Source organism: Enhydra lutris, unplaced genomic scaffold (genome assembly GCF_002288905.1).
Source record: "Enhydra lutris kenyoni isolate GAN:26980312 unplaced genomic scaffold, ASM228890v2 scaffoldscaffold5, whole genome shotgun sequence".
NCBI lineage: Eukaryota > Metazoa > Chordata > Mammalia > Carnivora > Mustelidae > Enhydra > Enhydra lutris.
The window spans coordinates 50727252-50754167 of NW_019154089.1; the positions used below are offsets into that span (position 1 = coordinate 50727252).

The following is a 26916-nucleotide window of genomic DNA, read 5'->3' on the forward strand; positions in this document are numbered from 1 at the left end:
AGCCGCCAATCACAAACATGACCCCCAAATACACATTTAAGTAGTACAGTTTCAGTCTTTTTTTTTTTTTTTTTTAAAGATTTTATTTATTTATTTGACAGACAGAGATCACAAGTAGGCAGAGAGGCAGGCGGGGTGGGCGGGGGAGCAGGCTCCCCGCTGAGCAGAGAGCCCAATGCGGGGCTCGATCCCAGGACCCTAGGATCACGACCCGAGCCAAAGGCAGAGGCTTAACCCACTGAGCCACCCAGGCGCCCCACAGTTTCAGTCTTAAAATAAACTGCTACTAGATAACTCCCTCCCCTCATTCATTTTAAAATTCAGGAGGATTTCAGGGGGCGCCTGGGTGGCTCAGTTAATTAAGAATTTGCTTTCGGGGGCACCTGGGTGGCTCAGTGGGTTAAAGCCTCTGCCTTCAGCTCAGGTCATGATCCCAGGGTCCTGGGATCGAGCCCCGCAAAGGGGTCTCTGCTCAGTGGGGAGCCTGCTTCCTCCTCTCTCTCTCTGACTGCCTCTCTGCCTACTAGTGATCTGTCTGTCAAATAAATAAATTAAAAAAAAAAAAAAAAAAAAAAAGAATTTGCTTTCGGCTCAGGTCATGTTCCCAGAGTCCTGGAATCAAGCCCCACACTGGACTCCCTCCTCAGTAGGGAGTCTGCTTCTCCCTCTCCCTCCACTTCCCCCCTGCTTTAACACATGTGCACGCACTCAAATAAATAAAGTCTTTAAAAAAAATTAAATTCAGGAGAATTTCTGCCAAATCAAGATGGTGCTGCTTATACAGTCCCACTTAGGAAATTAATTCGTGGGCATCATGAGAATGAGCTGAATGTGGGTGACAAAGTTATGCCTATGAATCCTGCAGGCAAAGATGAGTGAGTAAATTACTAAAACAGAAAAGACAGTGGAAGAGCCAGCTATAAGGGGCTAACACTAAGGTACCTGGAGGAAATGCAGGGGTGGAAGTTTCTAGGTAACTAGGCCTAGGCGTTTGTTTGAAAGAGAGGGCTGAACTGGAGAAGAGGATCTGGAAGTTCCAGCACTACGGCAGGTACATAAGACAGTGTGTCCGAGGCCAGTGTGTGGATCAAGAGAAGGCAGCCAGGGACCATGGACAGAGCCCAGAGTAGCCAAGGAAAGTGCACACGTGAAGGGGACCCAGAAGGAAGAGCCACGGGACAAGGGTAACCAGCAGCAGAAAAGGGTGCTGCCATATAACCCTGGAGGGAAGAGGAAAGTACCAGAGTCGGGATGTAGGTTTTGTCCTTAAGTCTGCTGTTCTTAGCTTATTTTTCTGTTCAGTATCTAGTTATTCCACTCCATGGCTCTAAATCATACCGCCAAACTATCAGAAAGAGAAGTCATTCTTCAAAATCCTCCACAAAATGAACAAAAAGAGGCATTCTTGCTCAGGTTGCAAATTTGTCCACCATAAGATCAGATACCCAGAGCTTCAAAATCTGAGAAGACTCCTCATACTCTGTCTTTGTCAGAAACGGGCAGCGTGGGAAGAGCGAGGCTGCCTTGCATGTGCGAGTGGGTGCACTGCATGGCTCCTGCCTCACGGGGCCCATGGTGCCCATCCTCCAAGGATCCCACCTGAGGGAAGCCAAATGTGCCTCTTGACCCCCCGCAAGAGCCCAAGAGTGGAAACGGCATCACTGAAAGCTGTGCCGTGTTTCAACACAAAGACTGCACAGCAAAATTCTATTAGCCTTTCCCTGCACAGACTTGTCACAGGCCGTAAGTTACGGGAAAGAAACAAAGTTTTGATCCGTTTCCACCTTAAGATTTACAAACAGCCTTTTCTGGGGGCTTTTCTTTTTTTACCTGAAATGTTCCGCCAATGGTTGATCCATAAATGATCGTGGGCAGCGGAAGGCAACCACTCCTCGAGACAGCAACCGACCGATCACATCCGGGTGCAGGTTTCTACCTGTGAGGTCTAAAGTCTGCCACAGAGACTCGTCAAACCTGGAAAAGAGGGGGGGCCTTAGTAAGCTGAGGGCACTGGATACCACCCCGCGACAAGGAGGCTCTGGCCACTGAATCACCCTGAAGCAGATTCTGAAGGAAGTTTCGGTTTTGGGCTGACTATACAACTAGCTATGGTATTTTTTTTCAGACACAAATGAATATTTCTTGCTCGTATCATGGATAAGCTTCTGCCTTCATTTGCACACACATACACAAACACACACACATACTGAGACAGAGACACACATACACACATATATCTATCCGTATGTTTTTCCTTCAGATGGTTCAATGCTATCATAGCCATGTAATGATCTGGAACCACAGAATAAAATTTTAGTGTTTGATACAATTTAGTAACTTAAAAAATGATTGCTCCAATCACTTAATTGATTACTGAATAGGTAGGTAGGTTCAAAATGGCCTCAACGATCCCACTTGGTGTTTTTGTAAAGCATACATGAGTTACCACAATTACCCTAAGTAACACGGAAATAGAACTAAAAGGAAGAAAGTTAGCTCCACAGCTGATCTTTGCAGATGGGCTTGAACTGAGCAGGTTCACTTATATGCAGATTTTTTCCAGTACTGTAAATGTATTTTTTCTTCCTTATAATTTTCTTAATAACATTTTCTTCTCTCTAGCATCCTTTATTGTTAGAATAAGAATATACAATACATTTAACTTACAAGATAGGTGTTAATGGACTGTTCATGCCATGGGTAAGGCTTCTGGTCAACAGTGGTCTATTAGTAGTAAGTGTTTGGGGAATTAAAAGTCACGTGGATTTTTTAAGTGGGCAGGAGGGTCAGTGCCCCTAACCCCCATGTTGCTTAAGGGTCAACTACACTTGATTAAGTGATATGACTATCAAATATCTATGAGGAATAAGGAACCCTACAAAGGCACTTGGGTGTTTTACAATACCCTTTAAGCTTTAAAAAAAAAAAAAAGCGTATGTGTGCACAGAAATATATGTATATGTATGAACTAATGTGAGAGGAAAAACATTACTTAGAGTTTGGATAGTTTTTCTAAAGCAAAAATGAAGTACTAAAATGTACAGAACAGTACAAAAAGGGAGGTTTAACAGCTACAGATTAATTCAACTTAGCAAAAAAAAAAACCAAAAAAAAACCCATGAGCTAAAGCACAGGAGGGAACATTTTAAATGCCTACTAGAATTGTATTTTTTAATACTGCTTAAAATAAGCAGACCACTGGCTGGGCTCTGAAATAGTTCTGCATGATGAAATTGTCAAGGCATCACGTGACCTCTATGATTAAGAAGGCAATGCTTCCTAGATGCCACCTGTTACTCATGACAACTGAGGTGAGGATTTATAGACTCTGCATGAAGAGCACACCTGGATGAAAAAGAAAATCACTATGGGGTCACCGGGGAGGGATCAGTGCATCAGTGCAACTCCACCACCTGGCGCTCCAGCATTCCAGGTATGCACACCCTTCCGCCCCTCCCAGGGTCTTCTAAGCAAGAAGCCCACCATTGGAAATGCCTGTAATGTCTTATTGCCTGCAGAGCCTGAATGGAGGGTAAGGGGCTCTTGCCATCTCACAGTGAGAGCCACAGATATGTGGAGGGAGATGAAACACAGACGGCCTTCAAGTGCCCAGGATGGCTAGTGGTTGGTTGGCTGGAGAGGACAAGTGGAATAGATGGAAGAAGTTCCAACTGAAAAACAAAGCCTCCCCCCACCCCGCCCCTTCTAGCCTGTTACTGCTTCCAGTGCACTGAGACTTTCCACGTGCAGGTCACTGTGCAAACCTGAAGGTGTGCCCCCAAACCAACAAAGACATCCACGACTATTGGCGACCACATGCCCTACGCTTCCACGAGCCAGGCACTGCGTCGACATCTTGGGATTTTACCCTCATCACTGCCCTGTCTGGAAGGTACTATGATCTCATTGTATATACGGGGGAGACTAAGGCTCAGAAGTGTCAAGTACGTCCCCCCCACCACAGAGTGTAGAGTGTCAGAAATGGGGGGTTCACACTGAGTCCTAATACTGCTCTCCCCACTGCACTCACTGCCCAGCCCCTTGTGTGGGGAGTGGCCAGGCCTTCATGCAGCCCCCCACTCCTAGTGCATCACCTGGTCCACAGTCAGGATCCAATAACACATGAATATCGAAAAAAGTTTTCTGAGGTGGTTAAGTTTATACCTCCAGGAGACTCCTCCCCTCCCTTCCACTGTGAAACAAAGACACTAATCATTAATAAAAGTACAAAGATACCTAGTTTTCTTTCTGCTACTATATTTTTCTTAGTTTTGTTTCACCAGGCCCCAATGTATATAATAAATAGATAACCCTCCCCTTTCCCCACACATATACTGGGAGGACTGAAAAATACTTACGCTAGGTGATACCACCTCTTACAAACACTGGAGACCTTTAGGAGTTCAGGGAGGCACAAACAGGAGAAGATTCCTAAGAGCAGCTCATCAGGAAGTGAGTCCCATGAAACACCTTTAAGGGAGAAAAAAAGATGTGTTTTCTCATCACCATTCTTTTACCCAATCAAGTTTACTGAGTCCATGCTCATCAAGGATACACACAATACTGAACTTAAACACAAGAATATCCTTACACACCAGGATACACACAAATACTGAACTTAAAAGGGGAATTTAACACAAATCGAATTACTCAATCCACAATTGTTTTTCTTGTCACTTGTGGTCTCTGTAACCAGTGGTAAGCGCCACACATTCTCCGCAAAGGAGAAAAGACAAAACCAAGAATACTTTTCATATTGTTTTTGCCTTCAGCACCTGTTGGCCAACTTTAGGCCAGGACTGCATTGAGGGTGGTACAGACCAAGTCCCCGCCCCCTCAGAGAGTGTACAGCAATGTCTAAGACATGATGCCTCTGGTCGCTAAGAAATGCCTTGTTTCTCTCAGAAGTGGAATTGTGGTGGATTTATTGAGTAGTGACCTTATCTAAAAGGCAAATGAAGCCTCATCCTTCTTTCAGATTTACAGAAAGCATTTAGAAGTCAATTTGCCTACAAGTGCAATATCCAAATGGTGGTCTCATGTACCTCTCTGCTTCCTATGGGGCCAGGAAGCACTTCAGGTGCTGGGGAGAGAGCAGGAAATCAGATAGACAAACCACTTTTAGCTTCATGGAGCTTACATTCTAGTGGGAAGAAATAATCACACATAAAAAAAAAAAATAAGTAAATTAAATCATATGTAAAGATTGGATTCATGCTATGCAGAAAAATTAAGCAGGGTAAAGGACAACATAGAAGGTATGGGACCAGTGTTAAAAAATCTCAACAAATTTCAGCCAAGGAAGGCCTGACCGAGACAGGGATCACTGAGCAAAGGATTGAACAAAGTGAGGGAGTTAGCCCTGTGAGTACCCAGGATATGTTCTAGATACAGGAAACAGCATGTCTGCTTTGAGGAACAGCAAGAAGAGCGGGGAGGGGGCAGTGATAGAGGATAAGGTAGAGAAGTGAGAGGGGCCGGGTCATGCAGAAATTTCTACTCCGGCTGTGACTCTGAACGTCATGAGGAACTAGAGGGTTCTGAGCATAGAAAGTTCTAAAAGGATTGCTCAGGTTCTGTGTTAAAACAAATAAACAAACAAACAAAAAAACCAGAGGGAAAAAAGGTAGATACTTTAAGTTTTGTCTTATAAAAACAATTTTTAAACAGAACGGTTACATATGAACATATAGAATAGCGAGATCAGGACAACAGGACAATGGTCAAGAAGGAAATGAGTAGGCACCGAAGCAGCTGAGTGCTGAGGTCAGTTCAGTAACTGGCCTCCCCTGTCTCCCTCTGCCCCCAATGGCTCTTGTACACCGAGCCTATCCTCTTCCCTCTGTGATGGTTCACTTTGTGTGTCAACTTGACTGGGTCAAGAGGTATCCATCCAGCAGTTTAGTTCCACACTATTCTGGGTGTTTCTGTGAGGTGTTCCTGCATGAGATGAACATCTGAGTCCATCGACTGAGAAATGCAGATTCCCTTCCCCAATGCGCATGGGGCTCATCCAGTCCAAGGCTGTTAAGAACGACTGACGAGGGCGCCTGGGTGGCTCAGTGGGTTAAGCCGCTGCCTTCGGCTCAGGTCATGATCTCAGGGTCCTGGGATCGAGTCCCGCATCGGGCTCTCTGCTCAGCAGGGAGCCTGCTTCCCTCTCTCTCTCTCTCTCTCTCTCTCTCTCCCCCTCTCTCTGTCTATTTGTGTTCTCTCTCTCTCAAAAAAAAAAAAAAAATCTTAAAAAAAAAAAAAAAAAAAAAAAAGAACGACTGACGAAGGGAGAACAGGCTTCATCCTTGCCTTTGAGCAGGGACATGGCTCTTGCCCTCAGAGCTGGACTGGAATTTAACCATCTCCTCTCCTGGTTCCTAGGCCTTTGGACCACAGACCTTGGGACTTTCCAGCTTCCATCACTGCATGACCAATTCCTTATAGTAAATCTCCCTATGTCTCCCACTCATTCGGCATCTCTGCAGAACCCTGATGACTAACACACCGGCCCTCCCCATCTAAAAGGTGTCAGTATTTACTGCACCAGCACAGCGGGCCAGACTCTGCGGAGGACTTGATGGAGAAAAGCCTTGAGGAGGGTGATGCACCTGCTGCCTCCGGGTGGGACCCTTGGGCAATCTTTCTAAAATAATCAGGACCTTCCCTCAATTAGAACCTTTCAGTGGTGCCCCCCCATGTAAGTAGCCTGAAGTCCAAACTCCTGGGTGTGAAATTCAAAGCCTTACGTCAAGGCCCCTCTCATTTGTCTCGGTTCATTATGTAGAGATGTGCTCCAGACATTTGGACCTACTTGTAATTCTCAGAATGAGTCATTCCGTGCCACATCTCCATAGCCCTGTGTACACTGTGCCTGCCCCCGATGGCTACTGATTTAAAATCAAGTTGCTATTAAAACCCCAATGCCTATGGAAGGCTTCCTATGACATCACCAAGAACAAGTCACTTTGTTTCTTAACCACAATTTTATTATGTACTTACTCATCTGTTTAGCCCCTGCCCCGGCTGGGCTGTGAGTTCTGGAGAGCAAAAAAATGACTTAAAAAAAAAAAAAAATCTTTTATTTCCAGGAACTAGAGCAATGTCTGATACATCTGTCCATGCACAGATTTACTGAACAGGTAGTATGTGCAGGTGTCTGTTCTACAAAGAGGCATAAGGGATGGCCAGCTCAGGGTTTGAGACACAAACAGGAAATTTCAGTGAAGTATCATGATGGGCTCAGCGGGGTTCATGGTGCAGTGCTGTGCAGTGTGTGGTGGTAGAGCAGTGATCAGGGAAGCCATCCTAGAGGAAGTGGCCTCTACTGAAAAATGAGGAGATATGCAGTTGCTCATAAATGCCTACCGTCCCTCTCTGGAGGACAAAATGAATCACTATAGCTCTGCAACCAGGGGTAAACAGAAGAAGGCAGCCCATCCCTACTGACCCTGGATCACAACCTGGGGAAGCAGCTGGAGAGGACCTGGAACCTTCTCAGTGTGGCAGCAACCCTCCATCATCACCAGAAGGCTCATCCAAGCTCAGCATGGACAGAGGACAGAGGGTCTCAAACAGGGCTCCTACTCTGCCTCCCAAATTGGAAAAAAGTTGACAGACAGCATTTTAAGTTTTCCTCCCATTAACTCTTAACTCCCTGACCTCTGCTGCCTCTTGCCCCTGTAGATCAGATTCTAGCCGGTGATTTGGCAAGAGATGACACTTAGATATTTCGAATCTAGTATGTTAGACTCACTATGACCCGTCAGCCCATCGGGGCACCAGGTGCTCGGCATCCCCATTTTTGAGAACCATGGGAACCCAACTCTGGTGCCCAAGTCTATGAAGCTTGGGCAAGTTAACCAATCTTTCAGGCTCAGTTTCCTCATCTGCAGGAATGGGAATAAAGGGATTTATTTTGCAAAGCAGTTCCCTGTGAGGATTAAATAATGTAAGGGAAGAGATCAAGAAGCAGAGTCACACTTCCTTTCTCCGTCTTGACTCTTTCTCTCCTCTCACCATTAAATCTGTGCACTTGCCTTCCATGAGGACCTTTTCTTTTCAATGCTGCTTAGAATTTTCAGCTGCTTGGAAACGCACGAGGTTTTACTTGGACAAGGGCTACATGGTACAATTTACCAAGAGCCCCAGACAGTGCTCTACCTAAGTTTGGGATCCCCAGAAGCAGATCCGGGGGACCTGAATTCAAGTAGTTTATTTGGTAAGTAATTCCAGGAAGCACTGGGAAGTGAAGAGATGTGGGAGGGAAGGAAGCCAATGCAGGGTATGTTAAAAAGCAGGTTATCACCATGGCCAAGTGGAGTTCAAGTCCGCTGGGGACTCCAGGAGACCCTACAGCTCCTGCCCCAGAGCTGTCCCAGCTGAGGGCATGGGTGCTGCAGTATTAATCCACCAACGGCTGTCAGTCACTGGATTGGGGGGGTTCAGGGAACAGGAAGGCATATTAACCTCCCAGAGGCCTGCCAAGGGAGGCGTCAAGCAGGCACATCTGCATGCAGGAGACAGCCGTTGGCATATAAAGGCATATAAAGGTGTGGAGCTCCGAATGGGATGCATACGTCCACTAAAGATGGCAGGAAAGGAAAGTAGGGAGGCTTGTGGTGAAGGGGAGGGCGGGAGAAATAAATTAATGAATTTAGTGCTTATTTTATTGGGAACACATAAGAAATCAAAACAACAGCTAAGTAATGAAAATGCTAGAAGGAAAACTAGCCCCAGCAATGAAGGCAGAGGTTTGCAGAGGACACCAAAGCCAGTCACCGAAGCCACACCGGTAATAACACTAGAACTCCTACTCATTCACCCTTCGGATCTCAGCTTAAATGTCACCCCCTCAGAGGAGCACTCCCAAGGCTCCATCGCAGCACCCCCCCCCCCCCGCCCAATCCAGACTGGCATTCCCAGCCCACAGCGCTATACCCAGCCCACAGGCATTCAATAAATCTTTGCTAGATGATCTGTGAATGCACTGATTTTGTATTTGTGTGACTGGTTAACCTCTGCTAACCAAATCACGACCACACACCTGGTGTCTAGGGGAGGGCCTGGCAATGAATGTTAGAAAGTACTCAGCTGACACTTCACAAAGGAATGACTGACACCCAAAAGAAGGATGACAGCTTTATTCTAGAGACGGGCAAGACCACTGCTGACTATTAAGACCAGTTAGTCTCCTCATCTGTGAAATGATAAGGCTGGCCTACGGCCAACTAGCATTCCTGGGTGCCTAATCAATGCACCAGAGCTGGGAGCTGGGTGTGAGCCACGGATCCTTGCCCAACAGCCCTGCCTGGAGACAAACTACTCAACAAACACAAAACTTAACACTTCAAAACTGCCATTTACTTGAAAACCCTAAAAACGTCTCAAGCATTTATTCCAGCACACAGACTTAAACGCAGCAACCCTGGGCACTCAGTAGGGCCATTTTACCCAGAAGGAAATTGGTCTCAGCAGAGCGGAATCACCTCACCAAGGTGACCTCAACTACTAGGTGGCCAAGCCAGGAGGCAAAGATGGGGCGGCTCTGTCTGAGCAGGCCAAAAGGCCACGCCCTGAGGTGCAGGTGCAGACAAAGGTGGATGTCGGGAGGTTGCCCATGGGTGTGGGGGGAGGGCGGGGAACAGGACGGGGACTATACCTGCAAAGGAACAACACAGCACTGTTGGTGTTCAGGGAAGGAGGCTGGAGACCAAAACCCAGCAAACAAACGTAATGTCCCCACATCAGTACAGGAGTTGTCTTTGAGATGGGGGGAGGGGCTTCAAAAGAAGATGCCACTGTGACAAAGGGGATGAGGTCACACAACCAGTAAGTGTCAGGCTGGGGATTCAACCCCATGTCTCACTCCAAATGATGTCCTTTCAACCACAGGAGGCTCAAATATTCTACGTTCCCCCCCCATCCTGAGTTCTTCATGTTTTCTATAATGTTAGGGAAGGTTAGTAATCACACCTGACTTGCTATGGAAAACGAACTCAGTCAGGGTGAGGGAGGGAGGGCTGGCTGGAAGAGGGCGTAAAACAAAGATGCCGAGAGCTATCAAGTGGGCTTTCCAAGGGGAGGAACAACGGCCGAGAAAATGCACGGCCTCAGAGGGCAGCCAAGTGCCCAGGGCTCCCTCAGTTTGACCACAGGCCACTGACGGCAGGGCTCCTGGCTGGAGGGCTGAAGCCTGAGAATGGCTGCTGTCCAAGCAGATGGAACAGAAGTCTGTTCTCCACCCCCAGTGGCTGGGATCCAGGCTTGTGATATGCTTAATCTAATTTTACTCGCCATATTGAATTCTCAAAACATCAACCATCTGTTTCCTGGACGCCTGACTACTCTGCTGTCTGGTCTGTTTGCCCGCGCGGATGGAAAAGTCCAGAGCAGGGCTTTCCTGCACTCGCCTCTTCTAAACCCCCCAGGGCTGCACACCAGCCCCACGCAGTAAAGGAAAAAATTATTCAAGCTCAAGTATTCAACTACGTGAAGGCAGTTAAACCTACTTCAGAGCCACGAAAGGGGCGAAAACTGGCCAGATTAATAAACCTGCTGGTCATCATCCTTAGCCACCATCATTTCCACTTCTCCCTCACGTGCAAACCAGCTGTCCACGTCTGTAACCTTACTGCTGCCCATGCCTCAAATCCTCTGGGGAGAGCAGCTTAGGGAAGAATTTTCTATGCATGAGATCTTCGCAGTCTAGGTTACTCATCTTACTTGGCTTATCTATTTCTTGGAATATCACCTACACTCAGATTCAAGTTAAAATTCCAAATCTTAATCATAAACAAAACGTTGACTCTTAAAAACTGCTCCTCTCCTTAAACATGGATAAACAAACTATACTTGAAGAAAAAGCAGGCACTTGTGTTCACATTTACCTTTTTCCTTTTTTTAAATTTTTTTTTTATGTTTAAACACTTAAACACTTTATGTTTGCTTGTGCTAGCTTGTTTGAAGTAATAACCTAGGCTTCCTTTCTGGGAAAACATAAATGTTCTGTCATGCTGGGATGAGTTTTCCTTCTTCTGCCCACAAATCATAAAAACACCAGACCATACAAAATTAGTATTTTCGGTTTTTGTTTTGTCTAAGTGGGCGGAACTTAAATAAGCAAAACACAAGCAAAACAAAAACAGGTCCTCAATGACCCTTCCGTCCAGTCTTCTATATCCGTAAGAGACTAGCTCAACCCTGAAATGTGTGAAGAGCGGTGGAGAAACCATGGAAATTGTGACTTTAGAGAATAAGGTATAATATAAATGCTCGATATGGGATCTGAGAGCCAGGTCTTTGGTCTGTTATGGTCACTGCTGTATTCCTAATCTCTAGAATGCTCAATAAATACTTGTTGAATGAACAAATGAAAGGAAGCTAAAGGGCAAAGAAAAGATGCCTCCCAGGGCCCCAGAAATTTGGCTCTTACAGGGCTGAGCTTTGGGAGCTGCGGGCTAAGATTCACTGGTGACTCATGAAATCAATTTAGTTTGAACAGCACTGTTTGGAAAGAATGGAATGGAGCAGGGTATTATCTTAGTAAGGGGAAATATAGTTTTGTGAAGTTTCTGTTTCTGGCACATGCCCAGAATTACAACATAAAATACATTTATTACTGGTTGGAAGAAAAAAAACGGGAGGAAAAATGTTTGCCTGGGGACATTAAAAAGCAGATTCTCAGGAACCAGGCATGATGACTTCTTGGATCAGAATCTCAGGAATTTTGCACTTTGAACAAGTTCCTTCGGGGATCTCAGCAGACACTAAACTTCAGAGTCTCCACTCTGAGAACCATTTCAGGGTCTGGAATGTCAAGCTGGTTAACAGCCACGAAAAAGCTAATCAACAAATTAGTTCACCAGTGTTTTCATGGCCCTCTTGTTGGTTGGTGGGGGAGGGGGTAGGGAGAAAAGGGACCAAGACAGCATTTAATGACTGTGAGTGATGTCCTCTCTGTGCCTCTTATTAACCTCATGACTGAGCCACCTATTGCCAATTCCTTCCATCCACTCACCCAGAGGGCCGCACAGACCTGTCCTCATATGGTTTTGCCACACAGTTTTTTATCTTCCCAAATAAAATGATGATGAGGATTTAGTCACCAGACGTGTGTGAGTCTGGCATGGGGCCTGCAGGGAGACTGATGAGTGAAGAACCAGGAAAAACTCATAGCCCAGGGCCCCTGTCATCAGATCGCTACATAAAGCAGGTGTGGCCTCTTCTACCCTAATCCTGGCAGAGCTCTTAGCCACCTGTCTTGACAACTGCAGACAACCCAACCCCCCTCCCCCCAAGCCGATCATGATCCAGATACACTGGAGGCCCACTGGGAGTCCTCTAGCCCAGCTGTCCCTCCTGCCATCAGTGAATCTACCTCCCCACACCAATTAACCAAGCCATATTTTGGGTAATACCACGCACATATGACGTATGCAATTAGTTTCCCTCTCTGCCTCTCTCTTAGGTAATAACAAACACAAAAATTTTATTTCTCTTTCCTTCTCTCACTTCAGACATGTATATTTGACGTCAATTTTAACAATCTAGACTGATTGGACCATTTCCAGATCTTTCTTTCCTCAGAGCCTCCACATGTGCTAAGGAGGAGGAGGAGAAAGATGGTTCACATCTACTGGGAATCACCTTGGAAGCCCTTCTGCACCTGGGAAGCCGCACCTGGCTCAATTCGGCACAAGGGATTTCCTTCCTCTGGCCTCCTAGAGCACTGACTACCTGAAAGGCTCATTGAATGCTACGGTTTTAGCTGCCATCTTTTGCTCTGAGCTTCTCTTAGTACGTATTGTCTTTTCTCCTCAGCTTTACTAGGAATTTTCTACAAACAGCAACCATCCCTTCATCTTCTGTAGTGCCTGGATGAAAAAATGACTTTTTTATTTATATGTCTTTCTCTGGGTATGACTGTGGAAGGACACACAGGAATCATGCTCAACTTCTAAAAGCCACAGGCACTAGGCAAATGAATCAAAACCTGCTCATCTTAGCAGAAAGTGTCTTTCACCACATTTAGTTGGTCAAGAACCAAACTGCCAGTGCTGCACTCGAGACACTGAAAATAACATGAACATTAAATTTTGAGGAAAAAAAAAAATTCTTATACTAACAAGGTCAGGTTAACAGGATTAAGGACAAAAGAAAAAGTGAAGTGGCTTCAAAATGAGTGTCAGAAATTTTGACCAGATTAACTGGGGTCACTTACCATGTGTTACATGCACACAGCATGCTAAGAGCTCTATGTGCACTCTCTCACTTAATCTTCACACCAACATATGACGTGGGTATGATTATTCCATTTCACAAAGAAACAAAGGTACAGGGAGCTTAAATAACTTCCCAAGGTTGATAAACAGCAGAATTAGGATGTAAAGTCACATCTGTCTGACTTCACAATTCCTTATTGCCTTTCTAATTAATTCACCCCTTCCCGATGTAGATTTCCAGACCTTAATCTGCAGGTTCTCTTTCCCAATGAAAGTCAAAATCCCCAAACAACAGTTTTTTGTTTTTGTATTTTTAAAGCAAAGGAACCAACTAACCCTTCTTCAAAGAAGGTCAGATGGGAGAACTGAGGAATATACTTATTTACAGTGGCTCTGCAAGACTTCATTTCTTTAATCTGTTTCTTCTCCCCTATCACCCACTCAATTCCTGTCTAGGCTTTAATCACCTCCTCTACAGACTACTTTAATAGCCTCCTAATTTTGTCAACTCTAATTTCAGAATTCATCCAGAATCTGAGCACAGTTATCACCACTCCCACACCTCTTAACAAATCTCTAAGCTTCTACGCTTGACCCTGCCTACAGTTTAATCCCAACACATCAGTGTGTCCTTTTAAAACGTCCTATCACAACTCTGTTCACCACCACCTCCAGCCCCATCTCCCATTACTCTCCCCTTTGCTCATTCCATATATGGCTTCCTTCTTAATTAAGCAGACATGACATGCTTCTGCCCCAGGGTTTTTGCACTGACTTTGTCCTCTGGTTGGAGCTCTCTTCTCCAAGATATCTGCATGGCACATTCCTCACATTTCCTTTATGCTTTTGATTAAAAAGCTTGTGTCTAAGTGAGGCCTTCCCTCCATACCCTACTTAAGGTTGCAATCCATCTTCCCACCCCAGAACTTCCAATCCCTCTTGGCTTATTCTGTACTTGGTTTTGGCCACAGCATTTATCACATTCTAACATACTACAAACCACCTTTATTATGTTCCTTGCATCCTCTCCCTTGAACAGAAATTTCACGAGGGCAGGAATGTTTAGATTTTGTTTGCTGCCTTCTCCCCAACACCAAAAACAATGCCCCCACATAGCATGTGCTCAGCAAATACTTGCAGGACTGTTTTAGATGACTTACTGGCAAGAAAAGCTGATAACCCCAAGTCATTGTACTGTGTTTACCCTATCACTCTATGGCTTTTTGTACTATTGGGGCTCTGTTCCACTCTGGGAGGCACTCATTGACCTGTTGGAGAAGGCTGGGGATGGGGAGCTATCAAAGAGGGAAATGATATGGTGAGTTCTACACGTCAGTCAGTCCGCTCTAGCTCTGGGAGTGGATCTGTGGAGGATAAGACTGGAATTATGAGTCCATTCCAGTATTCAGGCAAGAGATAATCAGAGTTTGAAAAACATCTAGGAGACAAGACGGAAAGATTCGATGACTGGTTGGATGCTGGAGGATGGTGGGAAGGGACTGACCCTCAGGTTTCTGGTTGGGTGACTGAACAGAAAATGCTGGCAGTAATGGAGACAGAGCATACCAGAAAAATCCGCTTGGGAGGTTCCTGGAGATATAAGTCCCTACACTTAGTTTAACACTCGCTTTAGCAGTCCTTTGACAAATAACTAAAGTGATTATGGCAACAAACTCAGTCAAGGCTATACAGCAGCAGAATATAAACAAACGAAAAAATCCTGCAAGATTACTGCTTATGTCTCCATTTATCAGTGGCACCGAACTGGCCTTTGAACATGCAGATTCCCTTCAAAGGAAAGAGGCAGGAATGTCTTCTCCTGGGTTAAAATTTCACACGGGTTAAAAGTCAACTGTGCACCTGAAAATATATACCTACCAAGATTCCTTCAGATTTCAGTGACCAGTTGTCCCATTTCTTTGAAAAACGACTTCAGAAGTGGCAATTTTAAAAGCGTACCTTCCTAAAGATCGCTGAACAAAGATTACCAATAAAATACTTCAATCCACCTCTTATGTGACCGACAGTTTTACCCTCATACCTCACCTGGAAAGTTGTCTCGATTTAGCTTAGGTCTGCGGACTATCACGAAGTCCTTTTCATTCCCCTTGCTTCTCAGCCGTTTTCGGGGAGGGCTCTGAGGGTGGGCCAGGTTGGAAAGCAATTCCTGGGGGATATTCTCACTGTCCACCTCCTCCTTCTCCAAGGCCGAGACCCCCATGCCTGAGAGCAGTTCAGAAGTCTTGCTAGAATCCCATCCCCACGTGAAGCTGGTGGTAACGTTGCTACTCTGGTCGGGAATCTCCTGGAGGTGTTTCCTGGAAAAGTGCACAACAGCCCCGGTTTCTTTCAAAAGCACACCCGTAAGTAATTGAAAGCTAGGCCTAAATGAAACTGCAAGTTATGCAATGAATGCACGGAACTTTCACAGCGTCTCATGGAATCGCTTTTAAGTGCTGGCGGCGAGTTTCTAAGAAGGAAAGAGAAAATAACCGAAAATCAAAAAGGCTTCTGGATTTACGATCACGGGGAAGGCCTCAAGAATGTCTTAAAGTGGAGGGAACACACGAGTGGGAGGGCACAACGATGAAAACAGCAACAGGAAAGCTCAACAAGGGAGGCAAATAAAACCGCACGCTGATCACCGCACTAAAGCACCCAGCCATCCACACCTTCCCAAAGAAGGAGCTAAGCAACTATTCACGTTACAGCATTTGTAACAATATTAGCAAGCAGCAATGTTCGCGGCCTAAAAATTGAGACGGTTCACTCACTCGCCGCCCCCTTTTGCAATCGGGTTACCTGTGCATTGCGTCCACAGGTTCTGGAGTTTTAAATGCGTACATTAACTGCAGAACTGCTAGCCTCCGGGATTCCCGCTTTGGCGCGCGGCGGCTCACGGCGTGCAGCTCCGACCCCCAGCAGCAAGACCCGCGAACTCTAGCAACGTTCCATCTTCGCCGCGCGCGCAGGGCTCTTCTACTCGCTCTCCTCCGCCGCAGCCGTCTGCGGCCTCGCTGCCTGCTGGGAACTGTAGTTTCGGCTCTGCCTAGTCCGGCAGGCTCTCCCCTACTTCCTTGTCGCTACTTTACCCGCCTTCGAGATACCCACAACCCCCCGCGGCTGTGAGGCTGGGCTACCCACAGGGGTAGGCGGGGAAGCGGAAGTGGGCGGTGCTCCGGATGGCTGGGAAATGTCAGCCGCTTGACTGGGGACGGGTTTTCCTCATCCCCCCAGAGCCTGCAGGCCTTTTAGTGATCGTCACTGCCGTCGCCTCGGACTGTAGGTCCCAGATCCCGGACGGTAGTGGCGAGCGCGGAGTTTCCCGGTCCTTCCAGACGCTGTCTGGCAAGATCGGACTGTTAGCCTGATGGCGAGAGCGTGAGGCACTTTGGGGTCTGGGGTCTGAGGCCGAGCGCAGGCGGAGATCGAGAAGACCTCGGAGACCCCGAGCAGCCGCTACCGCGGGCCTACGTTCCCGGCCACTGATAGAAGGCGGTAGCCGGGTCCGCCGGCCAGGTGAGAGGATGCGGGCCGCGGGCGTCACACTTGCTGTCCCCTCCGCGGGGAAGCTGCTTCCTCCATCGGGGAGAGAGTGACCCTTAGCACTGGGTCTGTGCACAGGATTCCTTCAACAGTAAAATAGGCACCGCGGCTTCGAGGCTTATCTTGAGAACACGCTTGGCGTGAGGGTCAAGTCAGATAACGCTTGTGAAAGCGTAGTGTAAACTGAAGCGCAGTTCGAAGGAGAGGCGGTGGTTTGATTTTAGGTGAGCCGAAGAACACAATGGTTCCTGTGCGCGGAGGGAAAGCTGCGCATCCCCTCGAAGCCTTGACGAGCTTCACAAATGCCGGCACGGGAACAAATAAGGTGACCGTGTGTTTGCAAAAGCGCAGCGCTACGGGCCACCGGCGAAGCCATTCGGTCACCTGCATTCAACCGGCTACGTCTGGTTGCGTCGCCGTCTAAAAGCGAGCTGCTTTTAGCCTGTCTCCTGCGGGAAGAGTTTGGAGGCGGTTAGAGGAGGGAGTGTGCCATATTCTGAGGTAGGATGACCATGCGAAATCCATTGTGCACACTGTACCATAACCGTGACCCCTGGAAAACAGTGGAAGAGAGGAGGGGAATAAATTCCAACCCTCATAAAAATGGAGAGGATTTATAAAGTTCAGAAGTAAGCAGACCCAAGTCATCACAAAAATATTAGAGTTATTACTTCAGTATGCAGTACGACATACCTTAAAAAAACAGTATGACATACCATTAAGAAATGATTTCGCTGTGTGCTGGAATTAAACCTCTCTTGCCAGGGTATGTGTTGGTTTCAGGCTCGGTGCTTAGCTTGAAAAGTGACCACTTCTTGATTAAGGTATTCACGAATCTTTAGTTGTTTTTTTTTTTTTTCTTGAAAATAAGTGAAATTGGTGTAAGGAAGGGATATGCTTACAAGTTGATTTAAACTAGGTAAAAATACTAGGCTGAATGTTCACAATTCATTAAAGTGATGTTATGGGAAATGCTGTTAAGTGCAATATTCTGATTTTTTACATAAAGTTTCTTTTATGTTACTTTGGCTAAGGAGAAAGCAGTTGCCTTCCTTTGAAATCTACATCCTTTCCCTTAAAATTGCAACTCCTCGGAGATCGTAATTGTATATTCTTAAGAGTTATAGTCTTAAAGTAAGACGGAGTGTTTACACTAATGGAGGAGAAAGAAACAAGGAAAAAATATTTTAAATGCCATGATGAGAATAAACAAAGTTTTGATATATAAAGTAGATCTTATAGATAGGAAGATCTAATGGGATGGTTTTAAACTTAAAGATGAGAAATATCCTGATAGTAGGTTTCAGCAAGTAGTTTCCTAGGAACCAGGTAACATTTCTAGTTCTCAGAATACTTGAGAATTGATGGGCAGGAAGCCTTCTGTAGGAGGCTTCAGAGAATTCAGGCTTTGAAAATCAGTCTTCAAATTCTAGAATAGATATTTTACTAACAGTTTGCCCTGGTAACAAAAATACTTTAGCTTGCTGAAATAGGAATACTTTTTTTTTTTTTTCTGCATTATTCTAATCATGGCTGTTCTCTTTATATAGTAAATAAAAGTTTAAATTGGTACATGGGAGTCTGATATAAGGAATTGTGTCTATTGAAGAGACGAGATTACCAGCTACATAGATAATGCAGTCTGGTCTCTTCAAGAATTAAATTGTGTTTCCTACTGATAACGGATTTTTTTTTTCCTGGTTAATTTCATTTATTTAATCTTGCTCTCAAGAAGCAAGATTAAGCATACCCACCTCCCATTTAATGAAAGGTGTAACTTAAATTTCTGAAACTAGAATTACTAGATCAGTATCTAGGACAAATGAATTACGATTTTTTTCCAAATATTTTATTTATTTATTTGACAGAGAGAGATCACAAGTAGACAGAGAGGCGGGCAGAGAGAGAGGAGGAAGCAGGCTCCCTGCCGATCAGAGAGCTGGATGTGGGGCTTGATCCCAGGACCCTGGGATCATGACCTGAGCCGAAGGCAGAGGCCCAACCCGCTGAGCCACCCAGGCGCCCCACGATTTTTTTTTTTAATCTCTGCAAATGACATTAGAGAAATTTTTAGTACTCTTTGGAAGCTTGAGGTAGAATACAGAGCAACTTTGTAAATTGGGAAAGTGTTTGTTGTAAAAGAGACAAAATGGTCAATATTACAAGGGCACAGGAGGGTCCAAAAAGGACTGGAAACTACATTTCACTGTAAACTGTGTGTATATTCTGTAGTATATTAGTGTTCTTTTTGAAAATCAAATACAACAAAAGAGATTGTATTTAAATAGAAGAGTGATGTGCTTTTCTCCTTAGTTCCATCAAAGCACGAAATAAATCTTAAAGATTTCTTTAGTTTTTTTTTTTTTTTTTAATGTTAGTTAGCTTGGGGGAACAAAAGACCAACAACGATTATATAGCAAGAAGTTTCTACCTGCCAGTCAAATTTCAAAAGTATCTTTCCTCCATTATTTTTAAGGTAGATCTTTATATCTCCGTAGCTTATTGCTGTCTGTGATGGACAGATTGGAGCAAGAACAGAAGGGTTCTTTCCCTATTCTAATTTGCTCTGGTTTTCTTTCCTACCTTCCCCATGTAAATTAGAGTCATATGTTACCTGTAAGTAATATAGCATTCTTACCTGGGAGGTGAAAAGACTTCACTAAATTCTATATTAAACATGACTTTTCTAGCATTCTATCTTGAAATGTCTAAAGGAATAACTAATAGAATGTTTCTAATTTGTTCACTGTGAAAACCAAACAGAAGAAATTATTTAAACAATTTAAATTGCATTAAGAAGGTATGTCTGGATTTGAAAAAAGACTGTAGTATCCCAGTAGTAGTTAGGATGAATAGGTTTGAATCCCAGCTTTGCCACTCACTGGCTGTGTGGGAATGTGGACAAACTACTGGCTCCCTCTGTACACTTTCCTCCTCTATTAAACAAGGATACCAATAGTCCTTTCTTTTTTTTTTTTTTTTTTTAAAGATTTTATTTATTTATTTGACAGAGAGAGATCACAAGTAGACAGAGAGGCAGGCAGAGAGAGAGAGAGAGGGAAGCAGGCTCCCTGCCGAGCAGAGAGCCCGATGTGGGACTTGATCCCAGGACCCTGAGATCATGACCTGAGCCGAAGGCAGCGGCTTAACCCACTGAGCCACCCAGGCACCCCCCAATAGTCCTTTCTTACTGACTTGTGCTGTCTAATCTGATAAAGTATGTTAAGAGCTAGCATAATGCTTGGCATCTAGTAAACTCATACTAAATGGTAGCTGTTCTTTTTTAAAAAATTGTTTTATTAAGAAGGGTTCTAAGGATTATCCTTTAATTATCAAAATAAGTCTTGTAATCTCTTTATGTGAAATCTTTAAGAAACCATTACAATTCCAATTGTTTTCTGCTTATTTGTTCACATGGTTGCTCCCTTTCTCTCTCTCTCTCTCTCTCTCTCTCTCGTGTCTTACCTTAAGCACTTTGTACATATCTTTCTTCAGAAGGGCTTGTCACACTTTGGAATTCAGTTTACCTGGTTGGTTTAGCAACTCAGCTCATTTTTGGAGAGTGGCTTCAAAAAATATTACAACTATTTTGTATTTTTAGAGTGGGCACCACATTCTCTTGTGGTATTCTGTGTATATCCCAAGCTGAATCCTCCTTTTACTTGGAATCCTTAAACAGGGACTAATGGTGGTTATATTCAGAAGATTTCACTTTTTATTGGTAGTAGACAATTGTTGACTTTCACAGCACTCACTTGTAGTTCTGATACTTTCGGTTTTTCATTATTAAGATGTTGAGTTGTCTGCTAGTTTTTATTATTTCACATATCTGAATAAAGATACCTACTTAAGTTAGCATAGTCTGACTCTCATATGTCATGAGGTTCTGGCTAGAAATTTTTCATTCACCTTCAGAACTTTAGTTTTGGACAAAAGTTTTGTCTGTGTTCTTTTGTTCAGTTGCGACCACAAGTCTTTCCTTTCATCCTTCCTTGTCTTTTCCTTCTTTCTTTTTGAAGATATGTGGGGGATGCTTCAAGTTCCAAAATTATCTTAACCTGTAAATTTTCCAGTTAAAGTGTGTTTAGCCTAAAAAAAAACCACTATGAGCCGTAAAGTACTTGGTAAGCAGTACCCCAAGGCAGTGACATTAATGAGCTAATTATGAAAGGCATTTGAAAGGCATTCTACGGTAACTTAATAATTGATAGGGGTCTAAATTGGATTTTACGTGTTTAAAGACTTTCAGAACTAGTATTCTGAAAGGTAGACTACGTCTGGACATCAGACACTAAAATTAGAATGAATGAACTGGCATTTTGATTTTGAGTAAAATCTACTTTTGCTGCTGTGGTGTTAAGGTCAACCTATGATAGCTTTGAATTTCTCCTTCAATTTCTAATCACATGGAACCGAATTTTGATTTTCCTCCAAATTTTTGCATATTTTGCATATTCTTCTTTGATTTTTGCCAGTTAGCCTAAACACGTTATTTTAATATTTGAGGAATATTACTAGAAGGACCACTTTTGTGGTCAGAGGCATATTTCCTCTTTTGCCCTTGAGAATATTTTTGCACAGCTGTGCATGGTTGCAGGTCAGCAAATGATCCATTTTAATCCACCACCATTTTGTCATGTGCCTAGAAGAATGGCATTGTCTTTCTACATGACATTGGTGTATCTAATACACCATCTTGACATGGCTCTTAGATATGTTCTGTCCCTTTACAAAAGAGTTGAAGGGGTGTTTGGGCTACCTTGTAGACCTGGAGAGGTAATCCCAATTTGTTGAGAGAAGCAAGGGGAGCAGTTTCTTGGAGCAAAGATCATTTTTTGTTTTATAAGAATCAGGGTGGGCCCAAGCTGTGGTAACCACAGAGAATGAGAGGCAAAAAGCATTTGGTATCCATTCATATTTTGGGAGGATGGTGGGAGAGGAAACTGTTTAGTGTAAAGCTTTGCTTTGAGACTATTGAAGCAACTAGTTATCTTCTGGAAGCACATGATATGAAGGAGGTGATGAGCAGCTAGCATTTTTGAGGACCTGCTGTTTCTAGAACTCCTATTTGGTGTTTCACTTTTGTGTCTCATTTGATCTTCATAGCAACCTGTGTGAGATGATTATTTATTCTCACTTAACTGCTTAAGTTGCATAAAATTATACATTGGGATTTGGAACCCGGGTTTACCACATTATAACAAAACATTTGTATTTTAAAATAGTTGTAACTTTAGGCGTTTAACACCAGCAGCAGAATTTCTCATTTCCTCATTTCACTTTCATATTACTACATTGATTTTTAAATAATTTTAAAATTATAAAATAATAAATGTTCATTATTTAAAATTAAAAGCCCACACAAACACAAAAGCACAAAAAGAAAATAGAAATAATCTCTTTACCATTTTATGACAACCACTGTTAGCATTTTGGAGTATATTTGTCCCATGCGTTTCATATGTGTATTCCCTTAGACCCCAACCCTGTCCCTTTTGATATCTCTAAAGTCCCTGTGGATCTCACCTTTCCTCTAGGCTAGGGGAATCTGGTAGCCTCCTTGAATCACTGCCTGCAATTGAGTTTTGCTGTTACGTAGCCCTTGACTCACGTGCAGGAGACTCGGCGCAGATCCCTGCTCCCATGAGTCATGGACAGGTTAGCAGGATTAGTGATTTATGAAACCCTTGGTTGCTTTTTGCAAAAAGGGAATGGACAGCAATATGACTGGAGGACATTTTTAAGACTTCCTGGACTATTTAGTACAAATGATGTTGTTTCTATGTTTTCATGTTTAAATAATGCTGCCATGAAAAATAACATTATAGATAAATCTTTGTTCACATTTTGGGTTTTCTTTAAGTTCTTTGAAGAGGAATTCCTAGGACAAAAGATATGTACCTGTTTTAAGGTCTTTGGTATATATTGCCAAATTGCTGTATTCCCTGTGGTGAATTTTTTCAATAAACCAAACCTGAGTTGTCTAATCTTTATTTTTATTAGATTTTAATTAACAGTGACTTTTATGAATTTAAGATAGAAGTAATTAGATCAGGTGGAGGATAAGGTGCACTTAGCTTTGGACACAAAATTTTTCGGTTGAAATAACCAAAACAAGGTATATAGGATATAAGATTCATCAAGAACCTAGGAAAGTGCTATCATTTTGGACTGTAAAAAAATAATTCCTCACTTGTATTTAGGTACAAGGTGAAAGATACAGACTTTAAAACTATTATTTTCTCATCTCAGATTAGGGAAACCCCAATTTTCTTCTCCAATTTAATGGGACCCCAGGCTTAAGCTTGTGTCATAACAAGATAACTTGAGTTCAGCTTGAACAGAAATAGATGGTGTGATAAACAGAATAATAGACCCTTACGGATATCTATGCCTTAATCAAGTGAGGAATTATTTTTTTACAGCTTTGGTTACTGATATAACTAGATTATTGAGATTTTCCCAGTGAGATCAAATGAACTCTTTAAAGCATTTTCTCCCAGCTAAGGGTAGAAAAGAAAATCTGAGATTCCAAGGCTGAGAAGGATTTGACAACCCATTGCTGACTCTGAGATACACTGGGCCACATGCAAAGACTGGAAAGAGGCTTCTGGAGCTAAGGGCAAATGCCAGCCGACAGTCTGCAAGGAAATCGGAGTCTTAGTCCCATAAACACAACAAACTGAATTTTGCCAACAGCCTGAATGAATTTAGAAGTACATTTTCCCCCAAAGTCTCCAGACATGAACACAAACCTGCTTACATCTTGATTTCCATCTTGAGAATTTAATTGAACCAAGTTGTACCTGGATACCTGACCCACAGAAACTATGATATAAGGGTGTTGTTATAAGCCTCTAAGTTTATAGGAATTGTTTATAGCAGGAATAGGAGACTGTTACAATGAGAATGGGAAGAGATGTAACCAAATCATTTCTTTATTACTAGAATAAAGGATCCATAATTCTGTTTATTCATCTACAAGATTTTAAAGTACTATGAATCTGACCAAAAAATTGACAGCCATTGTAAAAGAATATTGGTAGCTAGTAGCAAGTTCATAACTGATTTTGTTGTTTTCTTATGCCCATGACTTGCCATCTATTTTTAATGTCTTCATATATTTCATTTTTATCTTAGTTTTCTTCATGCATATTATAATAAATGTAAAATGTATGGATTGAGGGTTTTTTCAGTTAATATTACAGTAATTTTCTAATGTTATGAAATAATCTTAACAAACATAATTTCTTACACTTCAATAATATTCCATCATCTGCTTCTGCCATATTTTAGCATTTCCTTGGTGATTTCTGATACTCCGTCTTTTTTTTATGATTATCATATTCCTTGGACTGGACGATTTCAGGAAAATAAATATCTAGGTCAAACCATGAAGGGATTTTCAAACAATAACTGCCTTACATTTAAATTCACATTGAATTATATTTTTTCAAAAGCTGGATCTTGAAAGAGATAATGGTTGTCATCAGCACATTCTACATTGAGCTACCCACTTAATCTTTTCTTGGCTTACAAATAAGATTTGACTTACTCTTATTGTGATGGTATAGATTTTTTTCATAGAATATGAAACTCGAAATTTTGAGTAGTAATTATGACAGTTTTAATAAGTCTTTGAGTTGTAATAAGTATTTGTGATATCAATTTTGGAGACCATAGCAGGAATTTTATGTTGCCTTTGTAGTCAGCATTAATAAAAATAGTGTATGTACCAGAGTATAGAGTAAGTTTTTTATTCATTTATTCATTCAACAAATATTTTTTAAATATCTACTCTATGCTAGACACTATATTAGAGACTGGGGATATAGTACTGAAGAGTCAAGTCTGCTTTCATGAGGTGGGTGGAGGTGGGAGGAAGGGGTTACAGGGAGACAAAAATGTAAACATACATTATATTAGGTGGATAAGTGCTTTGAAGAAAAAACGGCAGGATGTGGTCATAGTGATGAGAGGGGGTCAATTTTAGATATTTAAGAAATATGAAAATATTGGTTGAAATGCACAGAGAAATAGAAAGTACTTCAACAATATAAAGAAATAAGAAAATAGTTTATTATGTATGTTTTTTGTCTGTGATATTCCATGTAAGGATATTTCTTACATGAATTTAAATTTAGCCAGTTAAAAACCCAAACTTTCTTTGTTTTATAACTAGTTTTGGTTGGAGATGTTGATTTGAAGTATTTTATTGATTACATCTTTTACTCTGCATCACAGCCTTGATTCTCTGTTAAGATATTAATTCCTTGGAATATTGTAGTTAGTCCATAGACAAACAAAAGTGCCTGAGATTGATTTTACAAAGGTGAAAAGAACATATTGCATTCAGTTAGTAAAGGTAAATTATTTTAGGGTTGCCTGGGTGGCTCAGTCGGTTAAGTGTCTGCCTTTGGCTTGGGTCATGATCCCAGGGTCGTGGGATCAAGTTCTGCATGGGGCTCCCTGCTCAGCGGGGAGCCTGCTTCTCCCTCTGCCTGCTGCTTGTGCTGCTCCTCTGCTTGTGCTCTCTGTCTGACAAATAAATAAAATCTTTAAAAAAATGTAAATTACTTTATAGGAGTAAAGAGATAAATAAACCATTGCTGATGTCTGTATTATTGGCATTTATAATTAAAAATATTCTCATGTATGACTTTATTCAATAATCATTGATAAATTCTTCTGCATTTAATGGTAACTTTCTTTAAAGAAAATAAGATTTAGATAGATAAACGGAAAATGGTAAGTATACAGTTGACCCTTGACAATGCAGGAGTTAGAGGTGACACTCCCCTGTCCAGGTGAAAATCTGTGTATATCTTTTGACTCCCTGGAAACTTAACTATTAATAGCCTACAGTCGACCAGAAGCCTTACCATAACAAAAACAGCTGATTAACTCTGTGTGTGTGTGTGTGTGTGTGTGTGTGTGTTTTACTGGATGAACTTGATATTTATTTTGTAATATGAGTATTTTTGAAATATAATAATATTCTGCGCTATATTTCAGGTATACAACATAATGATTCAATATACATTGTATATATATTGTATACTCACAATAAAGTAAGCTACAGAAAAGAAAATGTTACTAAGAAAATCATAAGGAAGAGAAAATACATTTATAGTACTCTATTTATCAAAAAAATCCATGTAGAAGCAGACCCACATAGTTCAAACCTATGTTGTTCAAGGGTCAACTGTATTTTGTGAAGCAGTAAATAAATCAGAGTTTCAAGTTGTTACATTTGTTAGACAAGATTATCACCAAAAAATAAAACTGTTTCAAACAAAGGAAATGTTACTTTCAAATGCTCTTTTTCATGCTCTCTCTCCATCTTTTGGAATATTTTAAGTAATGGGTTATGGATGACTTAGAAAACTTTTAGAAAATATCTAATTTTCTGGTATCTAGTAGTGTATTTATATAAAATCTCTGTTGGGACTTATAACCTAAGGAACAAACTCCAAATGACACCATTAAAACTGTTCTCATATAGTATTCTTATAATATTTTTAGAAGTAGTGTCATTTTCATTAAGATAACTTTTTTCCTGAAGATATAGTTTATGTGAAAGTTTTAAGATCTGCTTTAAAAAAATAAGATGTATATTTGAGAATAGGAATTATCCTTTTCCTTTTATTTGTAGTTCAATGTAAAAGCCTGACAATTTTCCAGAGAATTTATTGATATATTAATAAGCAAATTTTTAGGACATTTCCAAGTGGTTATTTCCTTTGTTAATGCTGCCTTTTTTTTTTTTTTTTCTTTTCCAGTTTACAGATATGACCCAGATCTGTACATGAGTGACTTCGGTTAGTCAGAGTGAACATTCAATAATGAGTGGTGCAGCTTTGGGACTCGAGATTGTTTTTGTCTTTTTTCTGGCATTATTCCTACTTCATCGATATGGAGATTTCAAGAAACAGCACAGACTTGTAATTGTCGGAACACTGCTAGCTTGGTATCTCTGCTTTCTTATCGTCTTCATACTGCCTCTGGATGTTAGTACGGTAAGAGGTGAAACTGAGTTTTGCAATCCAGAGGCAACTGTAATCATACAGCATATTTGAGATATGTTAGTTCTTAAGATAGCTGAATTATATAAGGTTATACTGAATATTTTGTATTTCAATCTTACTATAGGAAT

General features: G+C 42.3%; 2 protein-coding genes across 2 annotated transcripts in view; one reads left to right on the forward strand and one right to left on the reverse strand.

The window, feature by feature from the left end:
- The window catches only part of LOC111140933 (S-phase kinase associated protein 2), a 33268-nt gene extending 16992 nt beyond the window's left edge, over positions 1-16276 (reverse strand). The window contains exons 1-4 of the mRNA XM_022493198.1: positions 16017-16276; positions 15261-15532; positions 4359-4470; positions 1831-1974 (exon numbers count right to left, since the gene is read on the reverse strand). Of these exons, the coding sequence (XP_022348906.1) occupies positions 1831-1974; positions 4359-4470; positions 15261-15532; positions 16017-16060 (572 nt within the window). The 5' untranslated portion in view covers positions 16061-16276. The remainder of the gene's footprint in view (positions 1-1830; positions 1975-4358; positions 4471-15260; positions 15533-16016) is intronic.
- A 179-nt stretch (positions 16277-16455) lies between these two features.
- LOC111141158 (LMBR1 domain containing 2) overlaps positions 16456-26916 on the forward strand; it is a 43237-nt gene continuing 32776 nt past the window's right edge. The window contains exons 1-2 of the mRNA XM_022493518.1: positions 16456-16733; positions 26543-26779. Of these exons, the coding sequence (XP_022349226.1) occupies positions 26606-26779 (174 nt within the window). The 5' untranslated portion in view covers positions 16456-16733; positions 26543-26605. The remainder of the gene's footprint in view (positions 16734-26542; positions 26780-26916) is intronic.